The sequence below is a fragment of the Microcaecilia unicolor genome, chromosome 1, assembly GCF_901765095.1.
Source record: "Microcaecilia unicolor chromosome 1, aMicUni1.1, whole genome shotgun sequence".
NCBI classification, from domain to species: domain Eukaryota; kingdom Metazoa; phylum Chordata; class Amphibia; order Gymnophiona; family Siphonopidae; genus Microcaecilia; species Microcaecilia unicolor.
The window spans coordinates 374,272,173-374,297,247 of NC_044031.1; the positions used below are offsets into that span (position 1 = coordinate 374,272,173).

The 25,075-nt window shown below is 42.1% G+C and overlaps 1 protein-coding gene across 1 annotated transcript in view; it reads right to left on the reverse strand.

Moving 5' to 3' along the window:
• Window positions 1-25,075, reverse strand: part of DNAH5 (dynein axonemal heavy chain 5) — a 925,453-nt gene that overhangs the window by 675,271 nt on the left and 225,107 nt on the right. Inside the window, 3 exon segments of the mRNA XM_030220396.1 lie at window positions 10,440-10,678; window positions 14,430-14,492; window positions 18,659-18,877. Coding sequence (XP_030076256.1) covers window positions 10,440-10,678; window positions 14,430-14,492; window positions 18,659-18,877 — 521 coding nt within the window.

Here is a 25,075-nt window from a genome sequence, read left to right on the forward strand (position 1 = left end):
GCCGCACAATTTCCCTATCACGGGCACGTTTATATTGTGACACATAACTTATTATCTCCCCTCTTAATACTGCTTTCGCGGCTTCCCAAAAGCTGGTGGAACTGTCTACCGTACCCTCGTTAAAATGCTTATATTCAGTCCATTTAGCCCGTAAATATTCCCCAAATCGTGGGTCTTTAAACAAGTAGCTTGGAAATGTCCAACTATTTAATTTCTCTTCCTCCCCTCCTCCTTTCCAGCACATTCTAATCACTGAATGATCCGATATAACACAAGGTTCTATATGTGCCTCAGTAATATCTGTTAATAAAGTGTGGGAAGCTAGCAAATAGTCAATTCTAGCCGAGGTGCCATGTGCTCTAGATTGATGGGTATATTCTTTGTCTAGTGGATGCAGTGTCCTCCATATATCTATGAGCCCGAGTGTTGTGCATAGATCCGGCAGACCTCTGGTACTAATCCGCCTTAAATCAGCCGGGGGATGTGATCTGTCCATTATAGGGTCCCAAGTCATATTAAAATCACCTCCCAGCAATAAGGGCAATGGTTCCAGTTGAGTGATCTGCCTAAGCAATCTTTTATAAAATTTTAAATCCAATGTATTAGGAGCGTAAATACTACCCAAGATTATTTTTTGTCTATTTATTGTGGCAATGCAGAGTACAAACCGGCCTTCTACATCTTTAATCGTTTTATGCACTTGGACAGCTATACCTTTTCTAAAAAGTATTGCCACCCCCCCTTTCCGGCCCAAGGCCGCCGTTGCCACACAGTCCGCAACCCACCACTTAGCCAATTTGGTGTGCTCAGCATCTGACAAGTGCGTTTCTTGTAACAGCGCTATATCTGTTCCAAGACGTTTAAGCTGTCGCAGAATCTTGGAGCGCTTAATAGGGGAGTGTATACCTCCTACATTCCATGAGGCTACCTTAATTGTTTACCCTCCAAAGTCCCGCCAATCTGTATCAGATTCATCTTCTCCTTTTGAGAGAGGCCAGCCCAGCCTCCAGCCTCCCTCTCGTAAATTTCGGTCCTCTACAAGTTGTGAGAATTTCACTTTTAATACAACTTGAGTTAGTCCCCCCCCCCCCCCCCTTTCCCAACCCCATGTTCTCCCTCTTCCCGTTCCCTCCCAGTTCCCCTTCTCTACCCCTTCTGTTCCCTAAGGAAATGGATCACTTCCGACACCCCTTCTCCTCTCTTAATAATATTCTTCTATATGATTCTTATCTCTTGACATTTCAACATTACAGTTTTTCATTCCTCTTCTAGCCATATAGGTCTATATATCAATCGTGCTATCACATCCATTCTATCATATATTTCTTTACCGCATTTAAGCTTTCTTATCAATTAAATTGTCTATCTTTTCTCTTCAGTATGTCTCATATCAGTTGCTATCTGGGAGATTATTTCCCCTTCTTTATACGATACCTGAAGCATTGATAAACAGTTCACTTTTACTTCTGTCTATGTTTACCAGGTTGACAAGTTATAATGCCTTCTTCAATTATTAAGGTTTACCAAAATAGTCCAGTTTCCAACGACATTTATCATCAACTGTCTTAGTCTCTATGATCTTCTCCTTGACTATTTGATATAGCCTCATCTTTTAATTTACTCTTCCCGCTGAGTTTCCCCAGTGGGACATATCTTAAGGGTCTATATGCAGACTTTTTATGATTTCTTAGTACGTTTTTTATCCGTAATCAGTCCCCTTACAAATTATTCTCAATTTCAGATTTTATTGCATCGCATCATTTCACCGCATTATTGTCCATTTTCCATCTGTTGTACAAAAAGTTTTGCTGTTTCCACTGAGTCAAATATTTTTATTCCCGAGTGATGATTAATTCTCAATTTCGCCGGGTATAGCAGCGCAAATTTAGCTTTCCGGTTGACGAGTTCAGAACAGATTGGTGAAAACTTTTTCCTTTGCGCTGCCACTGCTGCTGAGTAATCTTGAAAACATAATACTTTGCGATTTCCACTGTGCAGTTCTTTCCCATTCCTTAAGGCCTGCAAAATCGCGTTTTTATGGGCAAAGTTTAAAATTTTGCAAATGACTACACGTGGTCTACCTTCTGCCGTCTGCTTTGGGCCTAGACGGTGAGCTCGTTCAATTTTCAGCGGGCCCAAAGATTCCGGTAGTTCAAGTTCCTCTGCCAACCATGTTTCCAAGTATCTGCTTAAGTCTCGATCTCCTTGTCCCTCCGCCAGACCCACCATCCGAAGATTATTTCGTCTTGACCTGTTTTCTAAGTCCTCAAGCTTTTCTTCATAAGAGGCAAGTGTTTTTTTCAGCTGGTTTACTTCTGACTCTAAAGTACCAACGCGATCTTCAGTATCACTGGCTCGCTGTTGGTAAGTCACCATTTCTAGCTGAATTTGGTTTACACTGTTATGCAGCGATTCTAACTTAGTGTCTAGTGAGCTGAGTTTTTTCTCCAAAATAGCTTCCAAAGCTTGCGTGACTTCGCCCACTATCTCGGCGGCCCATGCGGATCCAACCGCTGAAGTTCCCGGGCTCGCCGGCGCCGCCATTTTGTCCTCAGCTTGCCGGTTCTTATCTTTCTCTTTTCTGGTTGATTTGGTCGCCATTAGCTTTTGAATCGATAGTAAGTAAATCCTCTAACGTTTCCCAAAGCTTCCTCTTGCCGATAACAATCAAACTAACGCTTTTAGATTGAGTTTTTCAACTCGATTCTTGAGGAGAAGGCAGGAGCAATTCGACTAGCGTCCGCTCCTGTGCATAGCGTCACGTGATCCATCTAGATTTATTTAAAAGGAAAGTTATTAATATCTTAGGGCAGTTTTAAAAAGTATAATAAATTGTAAAGTGCTGGATCAGACACTACCATTTTGGTCCATTCAACTAGAGAATTCCCTTGATAGCAGCACTTAAGCTGACCCATTGGGACTTAAGCACCCCCACAGCTGGGGGCAAGCAGGGTTGGACTCAAACTAAAGGTCATTCCACTTTTACTTCCACCTTGCAGGTGCTGGGACTGAACCAAGCTCCTACAAAAAGGACAGGTTTATTCTGACCCCTAAATCCCAGACTCTTCTCAAATTGACTGACATTAGGTGAGAAACCTACCTGATATTGTCTAAAATTTTTAAGGCTTGTTGCTTAATCAATTTAATTAGCACTGGGAAACCTTTCTGTCTGTCTTTCTTTCTGTTCCTGCCAAACTCTGATAGAGGGGAGGGGCATTTTTACATAGCTGACACTGCTATAATTATTGGCAATATCTAGATTTATTTAAAAGGAAAGTTATTAATATCTTAGGGCAGTTTTATAAAGTATAATAAATTGTAAAGTGCTGGATCAGACACTACCATTTTGGTCCATTCAACTAGAGAATTCCCTTGATAGCAGCACTTAAGCTGACCCATTGGGACTTATAATCCCACCCACCCCAGGGTTGTCCACTCATTTATAGACAAACCAAACCTTATTAACTTTACTCCACAGTCATACACAGGCAGTCTTGCAGGCGGATACTCCAACATAGTACACCTGTTCATACCCATTTCAACCAATCAGGATGACTTTTATTCTCTGCAATAATTGTGCTGCTTTGGTTTCAAGGCCAATCATCTGGAAACTTAAAGCTTGTCCTATCTGCCTTCAGCTATCTACTTTAAAACAAGAGCTATATAAAGTAATGCAAGAATTAGATGCAATTAAAGCAACTTATAGGACTGTGCAGAATCATAACTTCTCACCACTGCCTCAGAGAATAAAACCACAAAGGAACAGATGGCTCACAGTAGGCTCAGGCAGAATTCATCATTTGACACAGAAGCATCCACCCGCACAAGTGTTGCCACTACAAAATTCTTTTGCTCCACTACAGCACTGTGATGTTTCTGAAACTAAAATTGAAGCAGAAAAAAAAGAAAAAGCAAAGAAGAGGGAACAAAAAGAGGAGAAGGTACCCAAAGACAAAAGACACTCACAAATCACTAAACCCAAAACACATACTAGGAAATGTAGTTGGAAAGCAATGACCACAAATGCTCACAGTCTAAGCAATAAAATTCATGACCTTCAAGCCCTGATGTTGGAGACTGACTTGGACATAGTTGCAGTCACAGAGACATGGCTCCCATGAATGGGATGTAAACATACCAGGCTATAATCTTTTTAGGAAGGATAGAGAGGGACGTAAAGGTGGAGGAGTAGCTCTGTATGTGAGAGATGATATCGCAGCAACTGAAATGACAGAGAAGTAGGGAAAGGAAGAAGCAATATGGATCACCTTAAAAAGAGAGGATAGAACCTTGGTCCACGTGGGTGTTGTCTATAGACCTCCGACACAATTGGAAGAACTAGATAAAGATCTGATCACTGATATTCAAAAGTTGGGGAAGAAAAGAGAGGTGCTGCTGTTGGGAGATTTTAATCTGCCGGATGTAGATTGGAAGGTTCCGTCTGCAAAATCGGAAAGAAGTAGAGAGATTGTGGATGCTTTCCAAAGTGCTCTGCTCAGACAAATGGTGAACGAACCCACGAGGGAGGGAGCCACGTTGGATCTGGTGCTCACGAATGGGGATAGTGTGTCAAATGTCCGAGTGGCTGCACACCTGGGAAACAGTGACCATCAAACGGTTTGTTTTGATGTAACAGCTCATGTGGATGGCAGCCACTCCAAACTCAAAGTCCTGGATTTCAAGCGAGCTGACTTTAACAAAATGGAAGAATACCTGAGGAAGGAGATGATGGGCTGGGAGGACATAAGAGAAGTGGAAGGACAGTGGTCCAGGCTAAAAGAAGTAATAAACAGGGCAACAGACCTTTATGTAAGGAGGGTAAATAAAAGCAAGAGAAAAAGGAAACCGATATGGTTTTCAAAGCAAGTGGCTGAGAAAATAAAGGCTAAAGAGTTAGCGTTCCAGAAATACAAAAAATCTCAAGTAGAGGAACACGGGGAGGAATACCGGATGAAACTGAAAGAAGCCAAGAGAGAGGTACATCTGGCGAAGGCGCAAGCGGAAGAACAAATGGCTAGAAATGTACGGAGGGGAGACAAAAACTTCTTCAGGTATATTAGTGAAAGGAGAAAGACTAAAAAGGGGATTGTGAGACTAAAAGATACAGCAAAACGCTATGTAGAAAATGATGAAGAAAAGGCCAATTTGCTAAATAGATACTTTTGTTCTGTTTTTACTGAAGAAAATCCTGGGGAAGGACCGAGAGGGACTGGCAAAAGTACACCTGAAAACGAAGTGGATAGAGCACCGTTCACGGAAGAGAGTGTATATGAACAACTTGGAAAGCTAAAGGTGGACAAAGCCATGGGGCCGGACGGGATCCACCCCAGAATACTGAGGGAGCTCAGAGAGGTTCTGGCGGGTCCTCTTAAAGATTTGTTTAATAAATCCTTGGAGACAGGAGAGGTTCCGAGGGATTGGAGAATGGCGGAGGTGGTCCCTCTTCACAAAAGTGGGGATAGGGAAGAAGCTGGAAACTACAGGCCGGTAAGCCTCACTTCGGTTATTGGAAAAGTAATGGAAGCCATGCTGAAGGAAAGGATAGTGAATTTCCTGGAAGCCAATAAGTTGCAAGATCCGAGACAACATGGTTTCACCAAAGGGAAGTCGTGCCAAATGAATCTCATTGAATTCTTTGACTGGGTGATGGGAGAATTAAATCAAGGACGTGCTATGGACGTCATCTACTTAGATTTCAGCAAGGCTTTTGACACGGTTCCTCACAGGAGGCTCTTGAATAAACTAGAAGGGCTGAAGATAGGACCCGAAGTGGTGAACTGGATTAGGAACTGGTTGACGGGCAGACGCCAGAGGGTGGTAGTGAATGGAGTTCGCTCGGAGGAGGGAAAGGTGAGTAGTGGAGTGCCTCAGGGATCGGTGCTGGGGCCCATTCTGTTCAATATATTTGTGAGTGACATTGCCGAAGGGTTACAAGGTAAAGTTTGCCTTTTTGCGGATGACACCAAGATTTCCAACAGAGTGGACACCCCGGAGGGAGTGGAAAACATGAAAAAAGATCTGAAGAAGCTGGAAAAATGGTCTAACGTTTGGCAATTAAAATTCAATGCGAAGAAATGCAAAGTGATGCACTTAGGGAGTAGAAATCCAAGGGAGGCGTATGTGTTAGGTGGGGAGAGCCTGATAGTCACGGACGGGGAGAGGGATCTTGGGGTGATAGTATCTGAGGACCTAAAGGCTATGAAACAGTGCGACAAGGCGGTGGCCGTAGCGAGAAGGTTGCTAGGCTGTATAGAGAGAGGTGTGACCAGCAGAAAAAAGGAGGTTTTAATGCCCCTGTATAAGACGTTGGTGAGGCCCCACCTAGAGTATTGTGTTCAGTTTTGGAGGCCGTACCTTGCGAAAGATGTTAAAAAAATGGAAGCGGTACAAAGAAAAGCTACGAGGATGGTATGGGAGTTGCGTTCCACGACGTATGAAGAGAGACTTGCTGACCTGAACATGTATACTCTGGAGGAAAGGAGGAACAGGGGTGATATGATACAGACGTTCAAATATTTGAAAGGTATTAATCCGCAAACGAATCTTTTCCGGAGAGGGGAAGGCGGTAGAACGAGAGGACATGAAATGAGATTGAAGGGGGGCAGACTCAGGAAAGATGTCAGGAAGTATTTCTTCACGGAGAGGGTGGTGAACGCTTGGAATGCCCTCCCGCGGGAGGTGGTGGAGATGAAAACGGTAATGGAATTCAAGCATGCGTGGGACAGGCATAAAGGAATCCTGTGCAGAAGGAATGGATCCACAGAAGCTTAGCTGAAATTGGGTGGCGGGGGGAAGAGGGGTTGGTGGTTGAGAGGCTAGGATGGGGGAGGGCAGACTTATACGGGGTCTGTGCCGGAGCCGGTGATGGGAGGTGGGACTGGTGGTTGGGAGGCGGGAAATACTGCTGCACAGACTGATATGGTCTGTGCCCTGAAAAAGACAGGTACAAATCAAGGTAAGGTATACACATGAGTTTATCGTGGGCAGACTAGATGGACCGTGCAGGTCTTTTTCTGCCGTCATCTACTATGTTACTATGTTACTATGAATATCACTTCCTGTTCACATGACCATTTCCCGTTGTCCTGGCTTTGGATCCCGAAATTACAACTCTTGCCAAACATCCTTTCCCTCATCAATAACAGTCTTTCCTGTGGCCAGGTTCCAACTTCTTGGAAATCTGCAGTCATATATCCGATCCTGAAGAAACCTGATAATCCTGTTCTACCCATCAACTCTTTTCGTTACTTAGGTATCACCCCCAACTCTCTCAATTCACCTTCTCTATACAAGTGTCCAGACTCTCTAAGACTGGCTTCTTTGTCCTGAGACAATTATGTTCCGTTAGCAGATATTTTGACCATGATTCTTTTCAGTCTCTTATTTTATCTCTTTTAATTACCGGGTTTGAATATTGTAACACTTACTATCCCTTATTTGCCAGCCTGTCTTCTTTGTTCCATAAATGATTACTGCTTAGTTCTTCCTGGCCCAAGATCTGCTCAGCTTGAGTCCACTAGGCACTGTGCTTTTTTCTTTGTTGCTCTATTTTTCTGGAACTCTCCCCCTCTCGATACGCACAGAATTGTTATTCAGAAACTTTAAACACGCAACAGAAACCTGGCTGTTTCAACAGGCCTTTTGTTCAAATTAGGAAGTTTACTGCTGACCTGCTGCTAGCCTGCCTTATTTCCTTCTAGCCTACTCTTTCACTTCTCGTTGCCCTCCCCACCCCCCTTTTTCTATCCTTATTTTCCTAATTGGATTGAATGTTGACTTTTTTCTATCAAGTGTTTTGTAGCTCCTTTCCCTAATTTTGTTGGTTTTAGAGTGTCAAGTTCGTCAAGGTGGTATAGCAAGACTCAATAAACTATAAAGTTTAACATGATGACTGGGTGGGAGGGAGTTCAGCGCTGCCAAGCATGGCTGGAGACCTACCTAGCCAAATTTAGGCCTGCCTGCTATTACAGTGGCTGCATGGATCATGCAGGCCATCCATGCTAGCTTCCTAACTTTCTCCTCCTGCACATAAGGATCAATACTTGCTCCTACCTTATTTAACCTTGTTATAACCCCCTTCTAATTATTATTCATTCTCAGGGCTGCAGTCTTTTCTGTTATGAAGATGATATTCAGATTTTGTATCTGCTACCTACTAAAACTTCACCCACTGCCCCATTCAATCACTATCTACAACAGGTCTCTCACTGGCTAAGAGAACACATTCTCCTCCTTAATCCTACCAAATGTAAAGCAGTTCACTTACCTAATCCTCTTTCTCCTACTCCCTCAGTTCACATCATCGATGCTCATCATCTTTCTTTCAGCAAATCTATAAAGATTTTGGGTATCACACTGGACTCTAAACTATCATTCAAAACTAATTGATTTCTTGTGTGGTCTAAATTTACTTTACATAGAATCTGATCTGTATGACTATTTCTGCCACTTCAGTAGTCTGAATGACCATTCTTTCTTTGGTCATTACACATCTAGATTACAGCAATACATTTTATGCAGGATTACCACTATCCACTTTGAAACAGCTTCAACTTGTCCAATCCACAGCAGTTAAGCTTCTTTATGTTTGTGCAGCGCTGCGTACGCTTTGTAGCGCTATAAAAATGCTAAATAGTAGTAGTAGTAGTATAATGCCCATCACTTTAACCATATCTCTCCACATTTGAAGGCTAAACATTGGCTGCTGTCTCTGCCCATATTAAATGTAAGATTGTTACCCTGGTTTATAAAGGACTTAAACCAACTAACCCTCAGTATCTGTTTAATTTCCTAACCCCCTATAATCCCACTCAAGCATTTCATTCTTCCCAACAGGCTCTTCTCTGCCTACCCCTACCCTCTCATCTCATACGACACAACCTTTAGTTACAATGAACCCAAACTCTGGAACTCACTACCACTTGACATTAGGTTTAAATTTTGGATAAGAGGATGGATCATAACTGGAGTTATTGAATCTGTCTTCTCTTTCAGTTCTTTAGCTCCTTTATTTCCTTCCCTTTAACAATTTGAATGCTATGTAAGTCACTTAGTTGCATGAATTTGGTGCTATATCAAGTTTTTGTAAAGATTGAAGATTAAATCCCACTCCTAGCCCTCCCCAAATTCAAATGGATAAATTTAGCTACCTATTGAAACTTACGAGACATAATTTAACCAGTTATCCCTGTCTATTAGCAAAGGCTTTTACCTAGTTTACTAGGTCCTTACTTTGTCATTCAAACTACTTTGAATATTAATATCTATGTATAACTGACGACAATGGCATTGAACTAATAAGAATACATCTATCACCTGCACATAGTATTTAGAACTCAGTTTAGAAAATACTACTGTGTATATATATATTTTTTGGTTGGAGTTCCTTTTCTCTTGCCCACACTCCTTTTCTCCCTGAGGTCAATAATAGAAACAAAGTCTGTCCAGAGATCAGAGTAGATGAAAATTGTAGACAAAATGCAAACTCTATAAGCTCTCTGATTATCATTTTGCTTTCATCTGCATGCCTGGCCTAGGCCCTGCTGTTCACATCTGGCATTTATGGATCCTGATAATGATTGCCCAAGTAAGCTGTCAATGTTTTATTATCTGTGCTATGGCACTGCAAAAAGTGGGGAATAGGGTACTTTGGAAGAAAGACACATTATGAAACACTTTTTTAACTGGGTTCAAAGGCACAGAAAGGAAATGTGACTTGACTTAGGTCACAGTCAAATGGTAGAAGGAAGTCAAATTTATATTCCAATTTTTTTTTATTACTCAGGGGTCCTTTTACTAAGGTGTGCTGAAAAATGGCCTGTGCTGGTGTAGACATGTGTATTGGACGCGCACAGGTCCATTTTTCAGCACACCTACAAAAAAGGCCCTTTTTTTGGCCGAAAATGGACGTGCGGCAAAATTTAAATTGGCGCACGTCCATTTTGGACCTGAGACCTTACTATCACCCATTGACTTAGCGGTAAAATCTCACGCATTAACTGGGTGGTAATCGTCAGTGAACGTACACTACTGATTACTGCCCGGTTAGCGCTGTGCGCTGGAAATTTTCCGGCATGCATAGTGGACACACATAAAAAATGAAATTACTGCTCGGGCCTCGCGGTAGCCGGCCAGTAGTTCCAAATTGGCGTGCATTGGGCATGTGTAGGTGCCTACGCGGCTTAGTAAAAGGGCCCCTCATAGCCTTATGCTATGATCAGTAAACCATTGTTCTGTCAGATTAGAGAATGACTTCATCTAGTATGGAGTAAGTGGAAAATTATTGTAGGAAGTATAATATATACTGATGCTTCTACGCATTTTAAAAGTGAAAGCATTTATTAGAAAATCTGACAGAAAACCAGTAGTGTAATTACATGTTGAGATAAGCATGGTTTGTTCAGTGCAGGGACTCCTAAGCTTCAGCACAATCAACTTACCTGTTCTGAAACTCAAGTAATTCATTGTTGATCTTTTCAATATTTACATCTGACCAAAGAATATCATAATAGCCATTTACAGTGTCAATGACGTTATTGTACAGGCTATAGAGTTTCTGCAGTAGGTTGAGTTGCTTCTTTATTTCCAGCAGCTGGGGATACTGAGTCACTGGCAAACCAAATAGCTCTTCTCCACCAGTATAGGTAATATATTTTCGATAGAGATTATCAAATTGATTCTGTGAGGAGAAAAATAAATACTGTCAATAAAACATTCAGGTACATTCTCAAAAATATACTAAATGCACAAACAATTTTATCAACTACAGTAACAGTTAACAAACTAAGGGGTCTGTTTATGAAGCAGAGCTAGCGGCTATCCATGCACTAGTGCCACCACGGCCTACCACTGCATAGTTAACAGGAACATAAGACCATGAGCATACTTTTAAAATAACAAGGTTGGGGTCATCAATGTAAATTTATTAAGTAAGCTGTATATATTAATACATGATATTTCAGTTTAATAATAATGCCTTCTTCAAGGTACTATAATAATAAAAAATATAGAAGGATGAGACAATTAGGAGTGCCCAGCTTTAATTTCAGTAATTACCAGAAATATTAGATATAAATGGGGACTTTCAAGCTTATTTTCGAAAGTGATCGCCGGCCATTTCCTGACATAAATCAGGAGATGGCCGGTGATTTCTTAAAAGCGGCGAAATTGATATAATAGAAAGTGGCGTGTTTGACAGCATCGCCGCTTTCCCGTTGCCTCACCGGCGAAAGTTCAAGGGGGCATGTCGGCGGCTTAGCGAAGGCGGGACATGGGCAGGCATGGGCGTGGCTACCAGGTGGCCGGTTTTCACGGACAATGGAACAAAAAAAAAAGCGGCGTTAAGCAGTGTTTCGCTGGGTTTACTTGGTCCTTTTATTTTCACGACCAAGCCTCAAAAAGGTGCCCCAACTCACCGGATGACCACCGGAAGGAATCGGGGAGCACCCTGCCCGTACTCCCCCAGTGGTCAAAAATCCCCTCCCACACTAAAAAAATAAAAAGAAAAACCTTTTTTGCCAGCCTCAACTGCCGTACCCACCTCCATGACAGCAGAATGTGTTCTATCCTCTAACAGCCTTTCCCTGGTTGTGATGTGGCTCTCGGGTGAGTGTGACACCTTTTCTGTTAGGTGCACTGCAGAGTCACATCAGCAATGCATTGTGGTGGGTATAGGGTAGTAGGCTCTACTCCCATGGTGCTTTTACCCCAGCTAACTGGGTCAGAGTGTGCCCTGTTTTGTTTCCAGTAGTCCATGAGGTAGTGGCCATTTTTGTAAGCCAATTTTAGATCCCTTTCATGTGTTACCCACGTTAGAGAACTTAGTTATTACCTTGAATGTTGCTGAAAGAGGGCATTGTACACCATTCTGCCAGCTCTGACCTACTGCTAATCTCAGTACCAGGGAGACTCTTTGCCAGTGGGGCACAACCTCTGATCTGAAGTTAACTGTGAGTAAACATGCAAATAAAGGACGTTTTCAAAGAGATTAGTCTTCAGGTGTCAACTGGTGTGCCAAGGTTATACAGCAGCAAGAAGTCCTACAGGTCCCTGGAGCACTTTTAGTGGGTGCAGTGCACTTAAGGCAGGCGGACCCATACCCATCCCCCCCACCTGTAACAGTTGTGCTGGTAATGGGAGCCCTCCAAAACCCACTGTACCCACATGTAGTTGCCCCCTTCACCCCTAAGAGCTACGGTAGTGTTGTACATTTGTGGGTAGTGGGTTGTGTGTATGGGGGGGGGTTGGGCGGCTCAGCACCCAAAGTAAGGGAGCTATGCATATGGGAGCTTTTTCTGAAGTCCACCGCACTGACCCCTAGGGTGCCCAGTTGGTGTCCTGGCATGTGAGGGGGACCAGTGCACTACAAATGCTGGCTCCTCCCATGACCAAATGCCTTGGATTTCGCCGGGTTTGAGATGGCCAGCATTTTTTTTCCATTATCGCTGAAAAACAAAACCGGCCATCTCAACCCCGGCGATCTCTGGCATTTGGCCGGGCTAAACTGTATTATCGATAAAAAAGATGGCCGGCCATCTTTTTCGATAATACGGTTCCAGCCAGCTGTAGTGCCGCCGCCACAATAGATCGCCGGCGAACTATTTGGCCGGCAACGTTCGATTATGCCCCTCTCAGTCATTTAGGAGAATAGTTTTTACATTTAGAATCATTTTTTATTATTTATGAGAATAGTTTTTAAAGTTTATTATGGCCCTATTGTGCATTATTTGCGTATTAATGTGTGTTAAAAGGCAATTATATAATGCATGCTAATACTGGTTACTTTGAAATGCATAGTAATGAAATGCAAAACAATTCATTACTATCTAAATCAAATAACATGGATTGTGGTGAATGAAAAATAACACTAGCGTTTTGCTGTTGGTGTTTTTCCAGGAACGATATGGCTTGTATTCAATCGTTCCTGGAAAAACACCAACAGCAAAACGCTAGTGTTATTTTTCATTCTGGGAGCATTAGGCCACAAAGCTTTAGCCTGATGCTCCAGGGCTACTTCTTAAAGAACCTTCCCCCTTTGGTCCAATCCCTCTCCCTCAATGGATTCCCATTTCCTATACCCCCCATATACCTCCCCAAGCTTGCCTTCCAAATCCCGGGAGCTGTATAGCGGTCAGGGCAGGAGCAATCTCTAGTCGTCCCTGCCACTTCTGAAGCTGGGTTCAAAATGGTGCCAGCAACACCTAGCAGTAGTCCCCTGGTATTACTGCTATGGTTGAAGCTGCTGCATAAAGGCAAAACAACAAAGTCATAAGTTATACATATTTATTGCTATTTTGCCTTTCACCTAAAAAATGAACACATATATGTTTGTCTTAATTAAACTGTAAGCACTCTGGAGTAGGAATCAATATGTCTATACAAGCTTGCATGTGCCAGGTAGCATTTTAGAAAAAAGCAACGACTGTATTGTACACTGCTTCAATTGCTTTTCAACTTGCAGGTAGTATATAAGAAAATAAATAAATAAATAAATACTAGTAGTTCAGACCTGAATCCAATGGAAAATTTACAAATCTTGAAAACTGCATGATACCCAGCCTGTTTTAAAGACTTAAGGTATTCTGCCAAGGAGAACGAGCAAATCTGCTTCCGTTTGAGTGTCAGCAGGTTGCACAGAGGTCTTATAATGTGACATCACAGTTCTCAGCCTCCACCTGATGGTAAAGGAACATAACTCAAGCATCTGGGCTGGTCTGGTCTGGTGAGACGATATGGAATTGGCAGTATCACACAAAAGTGTACTAGGCACTATTCTGTAAGATCGTGCCTAACACAGCTCATGACTGTGTATATGGACTAAATGTTAGAGATGCCAATGCATTCCTATGGGCGTCTATAACGTTTAGCGCACCCACAATTTTAGCTCGCGCTAAAAACGGGAGCGTGCCTTAGTAAAAGACGACCTCAAATTCTAAACAATTGAGGGGCCCTTTTAAAAAGCTGTGTTAAGCACTAACGAGTGTTTACTGTAGCAAAAAATGGCATACCATGGGGCACGCATAGACATCTCACAGTATTTTCTAGATGTACGCGCACTACCCACGCGTTAAAAAATTGCATTTATTTTTTTGCGCAGGGGGCATGTCTGGGGGTGGTGTGGGCATTTTCTGCGCTAATTGGTTAGTGCAGCTAGATTGCCATACATTAACCGTGCTTGGCACGTGAGTCCTTACCGCCTACATAATGGTTGGCAATAAGGGCTCACACACTAATCTGTTTTAATGGCCACAATCTAATGGCAAAATTAGTGCATGGCGATTAATACCCAAAATAAAAATTTCAATCATTTTACCCCAGTAGTAAAAATGACCTTAGTGCATGGGAATGATCCGCATAAGGGAACACTAAGGCCACTTTTTACCACTGTTTGGTGAAAGGGCCCCTTAGAAAATATTTTAACATAATTATACCTGAAACATGATAAGTCTGTCACTGGCATCTTGAGGTGCAATTCCAACTACCATTGGTCCATTCTGAAAAGAAATTAAGCAAATAGGCTTAAAAAAAAATTTTTAACAAAAAATATACTTATTTTTTAGCTCAATCTTTGCTATGTTTAATTATAATTCAGAGAGTAATTTTCAAATCCTTCCCACTGGAACACAAAGCCCTATTTTTTTTTTTTAACTGGAGGGCTTTGCATAGATTTTTGAAGCAAAGGATCATGCATATTTTCACTTTGAACAATGGCAGAGGATTGAAGCTGAATCTATAGAATGGGTGTCTGTTTGACAATATTCAATCAACCATCAGTCTCAATCAGCTGTCCTCAATCTACCTACTTCCTTATGTATAGATGCAACCCAGGGAAAGGCGCACATTTTCTTTTTCCCTCTTTCTCCCTGCACTGTCTTCCCATCCTGGCACACCCAGGTACAACATTTTCCCCTCTCACTCCCCGTCTCTTCTTACAAAGTCCAGCATCTCTCCACCCCCTCCCCCCAACAGCAGTTATAGCATCTCTACTTTTCCCTTCCCTTCCACCCTAATAGATCCGGGTACCTCTGTCTCTCTCCTCTCCCTCCTCCCCACACCAAGTACAGAATCCCTTTCTTTCCCTCCTCCTCCTTTACCCTCCACCAGGCCTAGCATCTCTCCCTTCCTCCCTCTCCCTCCTTACCCCTCCCCCACACAAACCAGGTCCAGCATCTTTCTCCCTCCATGACACCCCACAAACATCTTTCCGGCTACCTGATCCCCTAGAACAACCTCCTGACCCTGACCATAGTAACATAGTAAATGACGGCAGATAAAGACCTATACGGTCCATCCAGTCTGCACAACAAGATAAACTCATTTTCCATGGTATGTGAAACTTTATATATATACCCGAGTTTGATTTGTCCCTGCCTTTCCTAGGGCACAGACCGTAGAAGTCTGCCCAGTATTGTTCTTGTACTAAGTTCTGAAGCTAATGTCGAAGCCCCTTAAAATTTACACTTCAACCCATCCCTATCTATTCAGTCACGATCAGGGCGTAGACCGTAGAAGTCTGCCCAGCTCCCGTTTTGTTTCCCAATTACTGGCGTCGCCACCCAATCTCTGCTAAGATTCCATGGAACCATTCCTTCTAAACAGGATTCCTTTGTGTTTATCCCACGCATGTTTGAATTCCATTACCATTTTCATCTTCACCACCTCACGGGAGGGCATTTCACATATCCACCACCCTCTCCGTGAAAAAATACTTCCTGACAATAGTCCTGACTCTGCCCTCCTTCAACCTCAATTCATGTCCTCTAGTTCTACCACCTTCCCGTCTCCGTAAAAGGTTCATTTGCGAATTAATACCTTTCAAATATTTGAACGTCTGTATCATGTCACCCCTATTTCTCCTTTCCTCCAAGGTATATGTGTTCAGGTCAGCAAGTCTCTCCTTGTATGGTTTGCAATGCAAATCCCATACCATTATTGTAGCTTTTCTTTGCACCGCTTCCAGTCTTTTTACATCTTTAGCAAGACACGGCCTCCAAAACTGAACACAATACTCCAAGTGGGGCCTCACCAACGACTTGTAGAGGGGCATCAGCACCTCATTTCTTCTGCTGGTTATGCCCCTCTCTATGCTGCCTAGCATCCTTCTGGCCACAGCCATCACCTTGTCATATTGTTTCTTCACCTTTAGATCCTCAGACACCAACACCCCAAGGTCTCTCTCCTGAGTCGAGCTTACTAATCTCTCCTCTCCTATCAGGTATCTCTCTTTTGGGTTTCTGCACCTCAAGTGCATCACTCTACACTTCTTGGTTTGAGGTCCAGGAGAGTCTTGCTGTGATGTTTGTCCCAGAAGGTACTGGGTGTTGTTCCTCCTGACGAAGTAAACAACGAAATGCGGTCTCGCATAGAGGAACTAGAGGGACGCAACATAATCGATTTGGTTATGTAAAGTGGTTCCATAGGAAGCTGTCTTCAAACCTGGCACTGCAGCCATCTGTGCAGTTCAGCATAACATTCAGTTTAAGTACTGCAATGTCGATGACTGGATAAATTGTAGGATTCAGCATTACTTATTGTGGCCATTTTGGAGCTGTTTCTGGCAACATTGCAAGCTGAACTTTTTCCAGTTGACATAACATGACTTTTTGCTTTCGGTTTCTGATACATGTTTTGCGCCATCAATATCATTTGGCGATATATACATTGACAAACTGAATGTTGTCTTTTTGTTATGTGGAGCAAGCTGACTTTATCTTTGATATATGTATTGCAAAGTGTTATAATATATAATAGCAATTAGTAATTGTGAATAATATGATTTGCTTAGCATATAAGAAGTGGTAAAACTGGATTTATGAGGGTGACTGTTGGTGTGAAAGGTGGACAAGGTATCCCTTGGAACTATATTTATGTATGGATGATAAATGCACATTTATTTTTCATTTTAAAAAACTATAAATAACTAAGTTGGAGTACTTTGGTATTGATTGTCTAAAATATTGTACTCTAACTTTAAATAATTTCCCCTATTTGTGATAGATAGGTATTAAATTTTAACTGCCAGACCCTCGACCATTCTTCTAAAGTTCGGAGATCCCTTCTCATCGTTTTTAATCCCTCCAGGGTATCCAATCTATTGGCTATTTTCATATCATCTGCAAAAAGGCACATTTTTCCTTCCAACCCTTCAGCAATACATCCCACAAATATATTAAACAGAATAGGACCCAGCACCGACCCCTGAGGAACTCCACTGCTGACCTGCCTTTCCTCCGAGCAGATTCCATTTACCACCACCCTCTGCCACCTGTAGGTCAACCAATTTCTTATCCAGTTCACCACTTTCAGTCCTAAATTCAACCCTTTCAGCTTATTCACGAGTCTTCTGTGGGGGACCGTATCAAAGGCTTTGCTGAAGTCCAGGTAGATTACATCTAGCGCACATCTCTCATCCAGTTCTTTGGTCACCCAGTCAAAGAAGTCAATAAGATTCGTTTGGCAAGATTTTCCTTTGGTAAAGCCATGTTGCCTTGGGTCCTGTAACTATCCTTTCTTTCAGCAGCGACTCTATTATTTTTCCTACCACTGACGTGAGACTTACCAGTCTGTAGTTTCCCACTTCTTCCCTGTCTCCACTTTTGTGAAGAGGGACCACATCCGCTCGTCTCCAATCTCGCGGAACCTCTCCCGTCTCTAAAAATCTATTAAATAAATCTTTAAGAGGTCCCGCCAGGACCTCTCTGAGCTCCTTCAGTATCCCATAGTTAGTGTGTAAACCAGCATCACAGAGTAGCAATGGTATGTGGCACTGAAGTTTTACATAAATGTTCACCAGAGCATCGGGGTTGAATCTGAAACCTGATGACATGAATGGAAGCTTTTTCATTTGAAAAACAGAACATGTTGCTTGTTTTTATGAGAAAAATGACATCTATCTTCAATAGCAAGCAGCAATTTTCCTGAGTATGGAAGAATCCTCGTGTGGAAAAAAAAAACAGTATACTGTCAAAACTTGATTCATATCTTGTCTTCAGCATAATGGAGTAAAGTCATTTCAGCACAGCTAATGAAAATGTTTGAATGGGATCGTAGGTAACATAAAGCAAGAGGTAAAAAAAAGAAAACAATATCAGACTAGGACACAAGAAGGGCAATTCTATAACTGGACACTCACTTTTACACACTACTTCCACATGTCTATAGGTGGCAGCAATGTGACTAAGTGCTATTCTGTAAAGGTGCACATAAATGTTATATCATGTAAATGCAAGGCAAGCATTCACATGGGTAGAGCATGAGAAGGGCATGGATGGTGCTGCCACATATACATGCCACTTACAGATTACTGTAGGTTATGTGTATCCTTGCCCAAATTAGGCACCCATAATTATGCCAGGTCTATGGCTGGTGCAATTGTGGGCACATACATTTTTAGGCACACCAACACCAAGTTACACTAGTATTCTATAATGTAATCTGAGTGCCCAGATGAGGTTGTAGAATAGACACTAGGACGCCAAAAAGGAGATGCCTGCTTATAGAACTGCCCCCAAAATATTTCATCATTTAGTTGCATGGCTTCCACTACATCAAACAATGTACCTTGAACCAGAAAATCAAAACTAGATTAATATTAGCATGATAAAATTCTGTCTCATTAAGCTGTCACTGGGAAAAGATGAAATATGTTTAAATGGGATACCTTCTCATAATCTGAGTAATAATTCGTGCAATCCTCAATGAAGCTCTGCACAGTGGTGATAAGTTCACCTCTGAAATTTGGCTGCAAGGCAACCAGTTCATTTTGCACTTCATTTGCCCGGACTAGCAACTTCTCCCAAGTGTAGCGCAGAGTATCCACCTTCTCCATCTCTTCTTTTGCCACCAAAAGCTCATATTTATTTAGCATAGCGTAAGATTCCTACCAAGACAGTAACATTATGATGATGATTATTATTAGTTATTTATGTAGCTATATCATATACAGTATATAGTATCAGAGTTTGTAAATAATCGCACAGTATACAAATTGTTCTAATTTTGGATGATAGGGGAGGGGAATTTCCAAATGTCATACATCATACAAAAATTGTTCTGTTGGTGACCTAGCACAGAAAAATACATGCCACAGAAATCACATCCAGACTATTTTAGCAAACAGCTTCAGAAGCTGAATTAGTCCTAGACAAAGCTAGCATCATTGCACTTTGTGAGAGCTTTTAAAAGGATATAGTACTGTACCATGAAAAGTGTTGCAATTCATTGGTTTCATGACCTCATAGGCAAACCAAGTATCATCATTATGTACATTTCAATTTTTGAATCATGTCATCAAATATTTATTTATTTATTTATTTAGGCATTTATATCCCACACTTTCAAATGATACAGTATAAATGATAAATAAAAATATTAATAAAATTCAAACCAAACTGTAAGACATGTTGAACAATTAAAGGTACATTTTAGATAGAACACCTAAATCATAATTGAGACATCCAGGTCAGGATGTATCAAGTTCCACTAGAATTTTACAACAGTTTCTGCCAGTGTAGAGTCTGTTCTAAAATACAAATACATTCAGAAATTGATATGTAATGTGCCAGTTATGTGCAGCAAACCATCCATTTTGCTAGCATATACATTTAAAATAAAAATGGGGCCAACATAGCAATATAAACATGTGTGTACTAGCATATACATGTGTATGTTGGTATTTCAGAATATGCACATGTATGTGTTCTTTTTATCAATTTTTGAAAAACTCTCATTTCAATATTGAAAGCAATTTAATTGGTTAGGAAAGGCTCCTGCCTGCTTAAATCATGCTCTAGGGGCCAGTCGCCAATATTCAGTGGCACTTAAACAAGCAGTGCCACTGAATATCAGCACTAATCAGCTATTCATAGCCGACCTCACATCCCACCTAAACCACATGCTCCAACAAGGTCTCTTCCCTAAGGAAAATGGCAATATCTTACTCACCCCGATACCAAAAAACACCAAGAAGAAAACAAATGAAATCTCAAACTACCACCCAGTAGCATCTATTCCACTGGTAGTCAAACTGATGGAAAATATGGTAACAAAACAACTCACTGATTACATAAACAAATTCTCAATATTGCATGAATCACAATCAGGATTTCGCCGCCTCCACAGCACTGAAACTGTATTAACTACTCTCCTAGCCAAATTCAAACAGGAAATAGCAACAGGAAAAAGCATACTTCTCCAATTCGACATGTCTAGTGCATTCGACATGGTAAGCCACAATATATTACTAAGACTTTTGGATTATTTTGGGATTGGTGGAAAAATAATTAGTTGGATCAAGGGTTTCCTAACCAGTAGAACATATCAAGTGAAATCAAATACAAACATATCCTCACCGTGGAAAGCAGACTGCGGAGTACCTCAAGGATCATCACTATCACCAATCCTCTTCAACTTAATGATGACCCCACTAGCCAAGTCCTTAGCCAGCCAAGGCCTCAACCCTTTCATCTATGCTGATGATGTCACAATATACATTCCTTACAAACATGATCTGACAGAAATCACCAACGAAATCAATCTAAGCTTGAACATCATGGACTCATCGGCAAACGCATTTCAATTAAAACTCAATACGGAAAAAACACACTGTCTCATCCTCACATCCCAATACAATCCAAACAAACCCACAAATATAAACACCCCAGACTACACCCTCCCTATTTCAGACAGCCTGAAAATCCTCGGAGTTACAATCGACCGAAACCTGACCCTAGAGAGCCAAGTGAAATCTACAACAAAGAAAATGTTCCACACAATGTGGAAACCATTCTTCCTGCGAGAAACATATCGCAACCTGATACAATCAATGGTATTAAGCCATGTACACTACTGTAATGGTATCTATGCAGGATGCAAAGCACAACTCAAAGAAACTACAGACCGCACAAAACACGGCAGCCAGGCTTATATTTGGAAAAACGCGTTTTGAAAGCAACAAACCCCTCTGAGAAAAACTGCACTGACTCCCAATCAAAAAACGTATTGCTTTCAAAATCTGCACAATGGTCCACAAAATTATCTAATGCGAAGCCCCGGGATACATGACAGATCTCATAGAGTTACTAATCAGAAACACAATCGGATCAACAAGAACATACCTAAATCTCCACTACCCAAGCTGCAAAGGACTCAAATACAAAACAACTTATGCAACCAGCTTTTCCTACATAAGCACACAACTGTGGAACACACTACCAAAAGTCGTGAAAACAACATATGACCACCTAAACTTCAGGAAATCACTAAAAACTAACCTACTCAAAAAGGCATACCCTAATGACCCAACTTAAATGCTTGAAACCTACTACACAAGGAAACTAAAGCTAGTAATGGACATAATGCAACTCTTCCTCTCTATGATTCCCAAATGTGTCTGTAACACATGAACCTTATTCTACCATAACTCCACTTTGTATTTGTTCTTTACCAGCTGGCGAATGCCTTATGGTACTAAAGTAAGCCAAATTCTGCCTGCTAATAGGTGGGAAAATGTGGGATACAAATGTAACAAATAAATAAATAAAATAAATATTTACAAAGTGGGCAGGAAAGGGGTGATCTGAGGGCAAAGTCCGACGCTGGCAATATTCAGCATATATGGAAGACTGACGTCTAGCGGTAGTACCATGAAACTACCACTAGAGCTCAAGGCAGCCATTTTATCACATGGAGCCACTAAGGACAGGAACAAGCAGGTAATGCTCCTGTCTAGAATACCTCTACTGGACCACCAGAGATGTAGGTAGGCTCCTGGGGGGGGGGGGGGGGGAAACTGGTATCAGGGGTGGGGGCCAACCTCAGGGCAGAGGCTGATCTCAGGGGGGAAGCCTGGTCTTTGGGGAGGGAGGTCCAGTCTCAGGAGGGAGGCTCTGAATTGATGGGGGAGGAGGTACAAGATGGGTACAGGAGGGAGGGTCAGAATTGATGGGGTGGGTTTGAGAGGGGGGGCTGAAGGGAAAGAAAGAAACTTGACAAGAAAGAAACTAACAGGCACTTATGCAGTCCTGAATGAATGTTGACCACAAAAGTGAGCGTGGCCAGCAGCAGTCTAGTTAGACCCGGATAATATATGTTATGTTCCATGTATGTTACCATGTATGTATGCACCTTAACGCAATACAATTTGTAATTCTATTACCCGGAAATGGCAACCGCCATTATGGCAAATGTAAGCCACATTGAGCCTGCAAATAGGTGGGAAATGTGGGATACAAATGCTACAAATAAATAAATAATCAATGCCGTCAATGATCGGCATTTAAAAACATGCCAAATAATGACTGGTCTATGACTTTTAGCAGTTGGATAGAGAGGGCTCCTCCCTGATGCTGGTCTGTTGACTCATGGGAAGAAACCCAGCTTTGATTCCTGGACCTAGCTTCTGTTCCTTAGGCCAGCATGGTTACAATACTCTAGTGTACAAAGGAAGTTGGAACTAAGGAAGGCTAGACAAACCTCTGGATTAATAAAATCAAATATTTATTGCTCTGGGGTATATATAAATAGAATAAACATAAATTCACTATCTATAATCCAATATATGTAAAACAATATACAGGAAAATAATATCAGTACTTAAAAATCGACATTTCACAATACATGTAAAATCAATGATCTAGCCTCGACATGGCACCGTGTTTCAGTATATAACGTGCCTGCCTCAAGAGTCTGGCAATGAGTAATTGGTGTCAAATGATAATGCCGGGTGAAAAAAGCAAAAAAGTCTTTAAAAAGACCATGCATATAGAAACTAATGTACTACGTGGTCGCCAAAGGTATCGGAGATGCAAAAAAAGTACTCCAAAAGCGTGAGAGGTAGCATGGATGCTCATTCACAAAGTACAGGCATCCACTCTACCTCTCACGCTTTTGGAGTACTTTTTTTGCATCTCCGATACCTTCGGCGACCACATAGTGCATTAATTTCTATATGCACAGTCTTTTTAAAGACCTTATGATTTTACATGTTTAACACAAGACTATCTCTACTTCAGGAAGCAGGTGAAAGCTTGCTCTTCAACCAGGCCTTTAACAGAAGAAGTAAATGACACCAACTGCACATATTATAACAGAACATGTTTATCCACTCCTACCCTAGCCAAGATAATGTTCAAGCATCTTTCTGGCCTCATTTGCAACTGTCTTTAACTAGTCCCTTATTTTCTTACTCCTGTACTCCATCTTATCTATGAGGAGCATAATCGAAAGGGACGCCCAAGTTTTTCTGAGGACGTCCTCGCAAAATGTCCCCGTGAGGGGGCGGGTAAACCCGTGTTATCGAAACAAGATGAACGTCCATCATTTGTTTCGATAATACGGTCGGGGACGCACAAATCTGGAAATTTAGGTCAAACTTAGACATGGTCGTCCTAAGACTTGGTCGTTTCTGATTTTCAGCGTCAATGGAAACTGAGGACGCCCATCTCAGAAACGACCAAATCCAAGCCCTTTGGTCATGGGAGGAGCCAGCATTCGTAGTGCACTGGTCCCCCTGACATGCCAGGACACCAACTGGGCACCCTAGGGGGCACTGCAGTGGACTTCAGAAATTGCTCCCAGGTGCATAGCTCCCTTAAAGTGTGTGCTGAGCCCCCCCCCAAAACCCACTACCCACAACTGTACACCACTACCATAGCGCTTACAGGTGAAGTGGGGGCACCTAGATGTGGGTACAGTGGGTTTCAGGTGGGTTTTGGAGGGCTCACATTTACCACCACCACAAGTGGGTGGGGGGATGGGCCTGGGTTCCTTCTGTCTGAAGTGCATTGCACCCACTAAAGCTGCTCCAGGGACCTGCATACTGCTGTGATGGACCTGAGTATGACATCTGAGGCTGGCATAGAGGCTGGCAAAAAATATTTTTAAAAAATTTTTTTGAGGGTGGGAGGGGGTTAGTGACCATGGGGGGAGTAAGGGGAGGTCATCCCTAATTCCCTCCGATGGTCATCTGGTCAGTTCGGGCACCTTTCGTGGCTTGGTCGTAACAAAAAAAGGACCAAGTAAAGTCATCCAAGTGCTTGTCAGGGACACCCTTCTTTTTTCGATTGCGGGTCGAGGACGCCCATGTGTTAGGCATGCCCAAGTCCCGCCTTCGCTATGCCTCCAACACGCCCCCCTTGAACTTTGGTCGTCCCTGCGACGGAAAGCAGTTGGGGATGGCCAAAATCGGCTTTCGATTATGCCGATTTGGGCGACCCTGGGAGAAGGACGCCCATCTTCTGATTTGTGTTGAAAGATGGGCATTCTTCTCTTTCGAAAATAAGCCTGTATATGTTCCATCTTTGCTTACACTCTATGCTGTCTATTATTGTGTATTGTGTTGGCATTGTAATGTAGCATGGAGCAGTGTATTGTCTGTCCAGCCACACTTCAAGCAAGGCGACGTGGCAACACAACCCACTCTAGAAGCCTGAAGCTATGAAAAAAACGCTCTGTGTACTGACCGGTATTGACATTCCTGTAACTCAACACCAAACACCTTCCTTGGGATTTCTCCGATTAGTTTGCAAAACTCCACCCACTCCAATTGATATCCCAAATTTTTAGTCCAAGCTTCTGTGAGGGACCATAATCCTGAGGTGGCACAAGCATCAGTAAAACTCTGTGTAACCAAGAGACTATCACTCCCCCCAATGCATCTCCCCTCAGTTTCTTTCCCAAACCAGTATATAATGCCTTTTCATCTAATCCTGCACAATAATGACACAATTGCTTATAAGCAAAATAGTCTTCCCTACACAATGTCATCTGTTGTTGCATCTCCCCAGAGAAATAAAGCCGCTCCTGCTCGTTAAGTAAATATTCAATCAAAGTAATGCCCAACTCTTGCCAGCAGCTAAATACACCCTGCTCCAGTCCAGAACTGAAATCCGCATTCCCCCTTAATGGTAAAAGATCACTAATATTTGGATTTTGCTTATAATAGGACATCAATTCCCTCCAAAGCAAGGGCTGCAACAGTACACTAATATGAATCCAGGGTGGCAAGAGATCGAGCCTGTAGAAGAAAATTCAGGTGCCAAAGCGCAAATAAATTCTGCTCCCATGCTATTGGCATGAA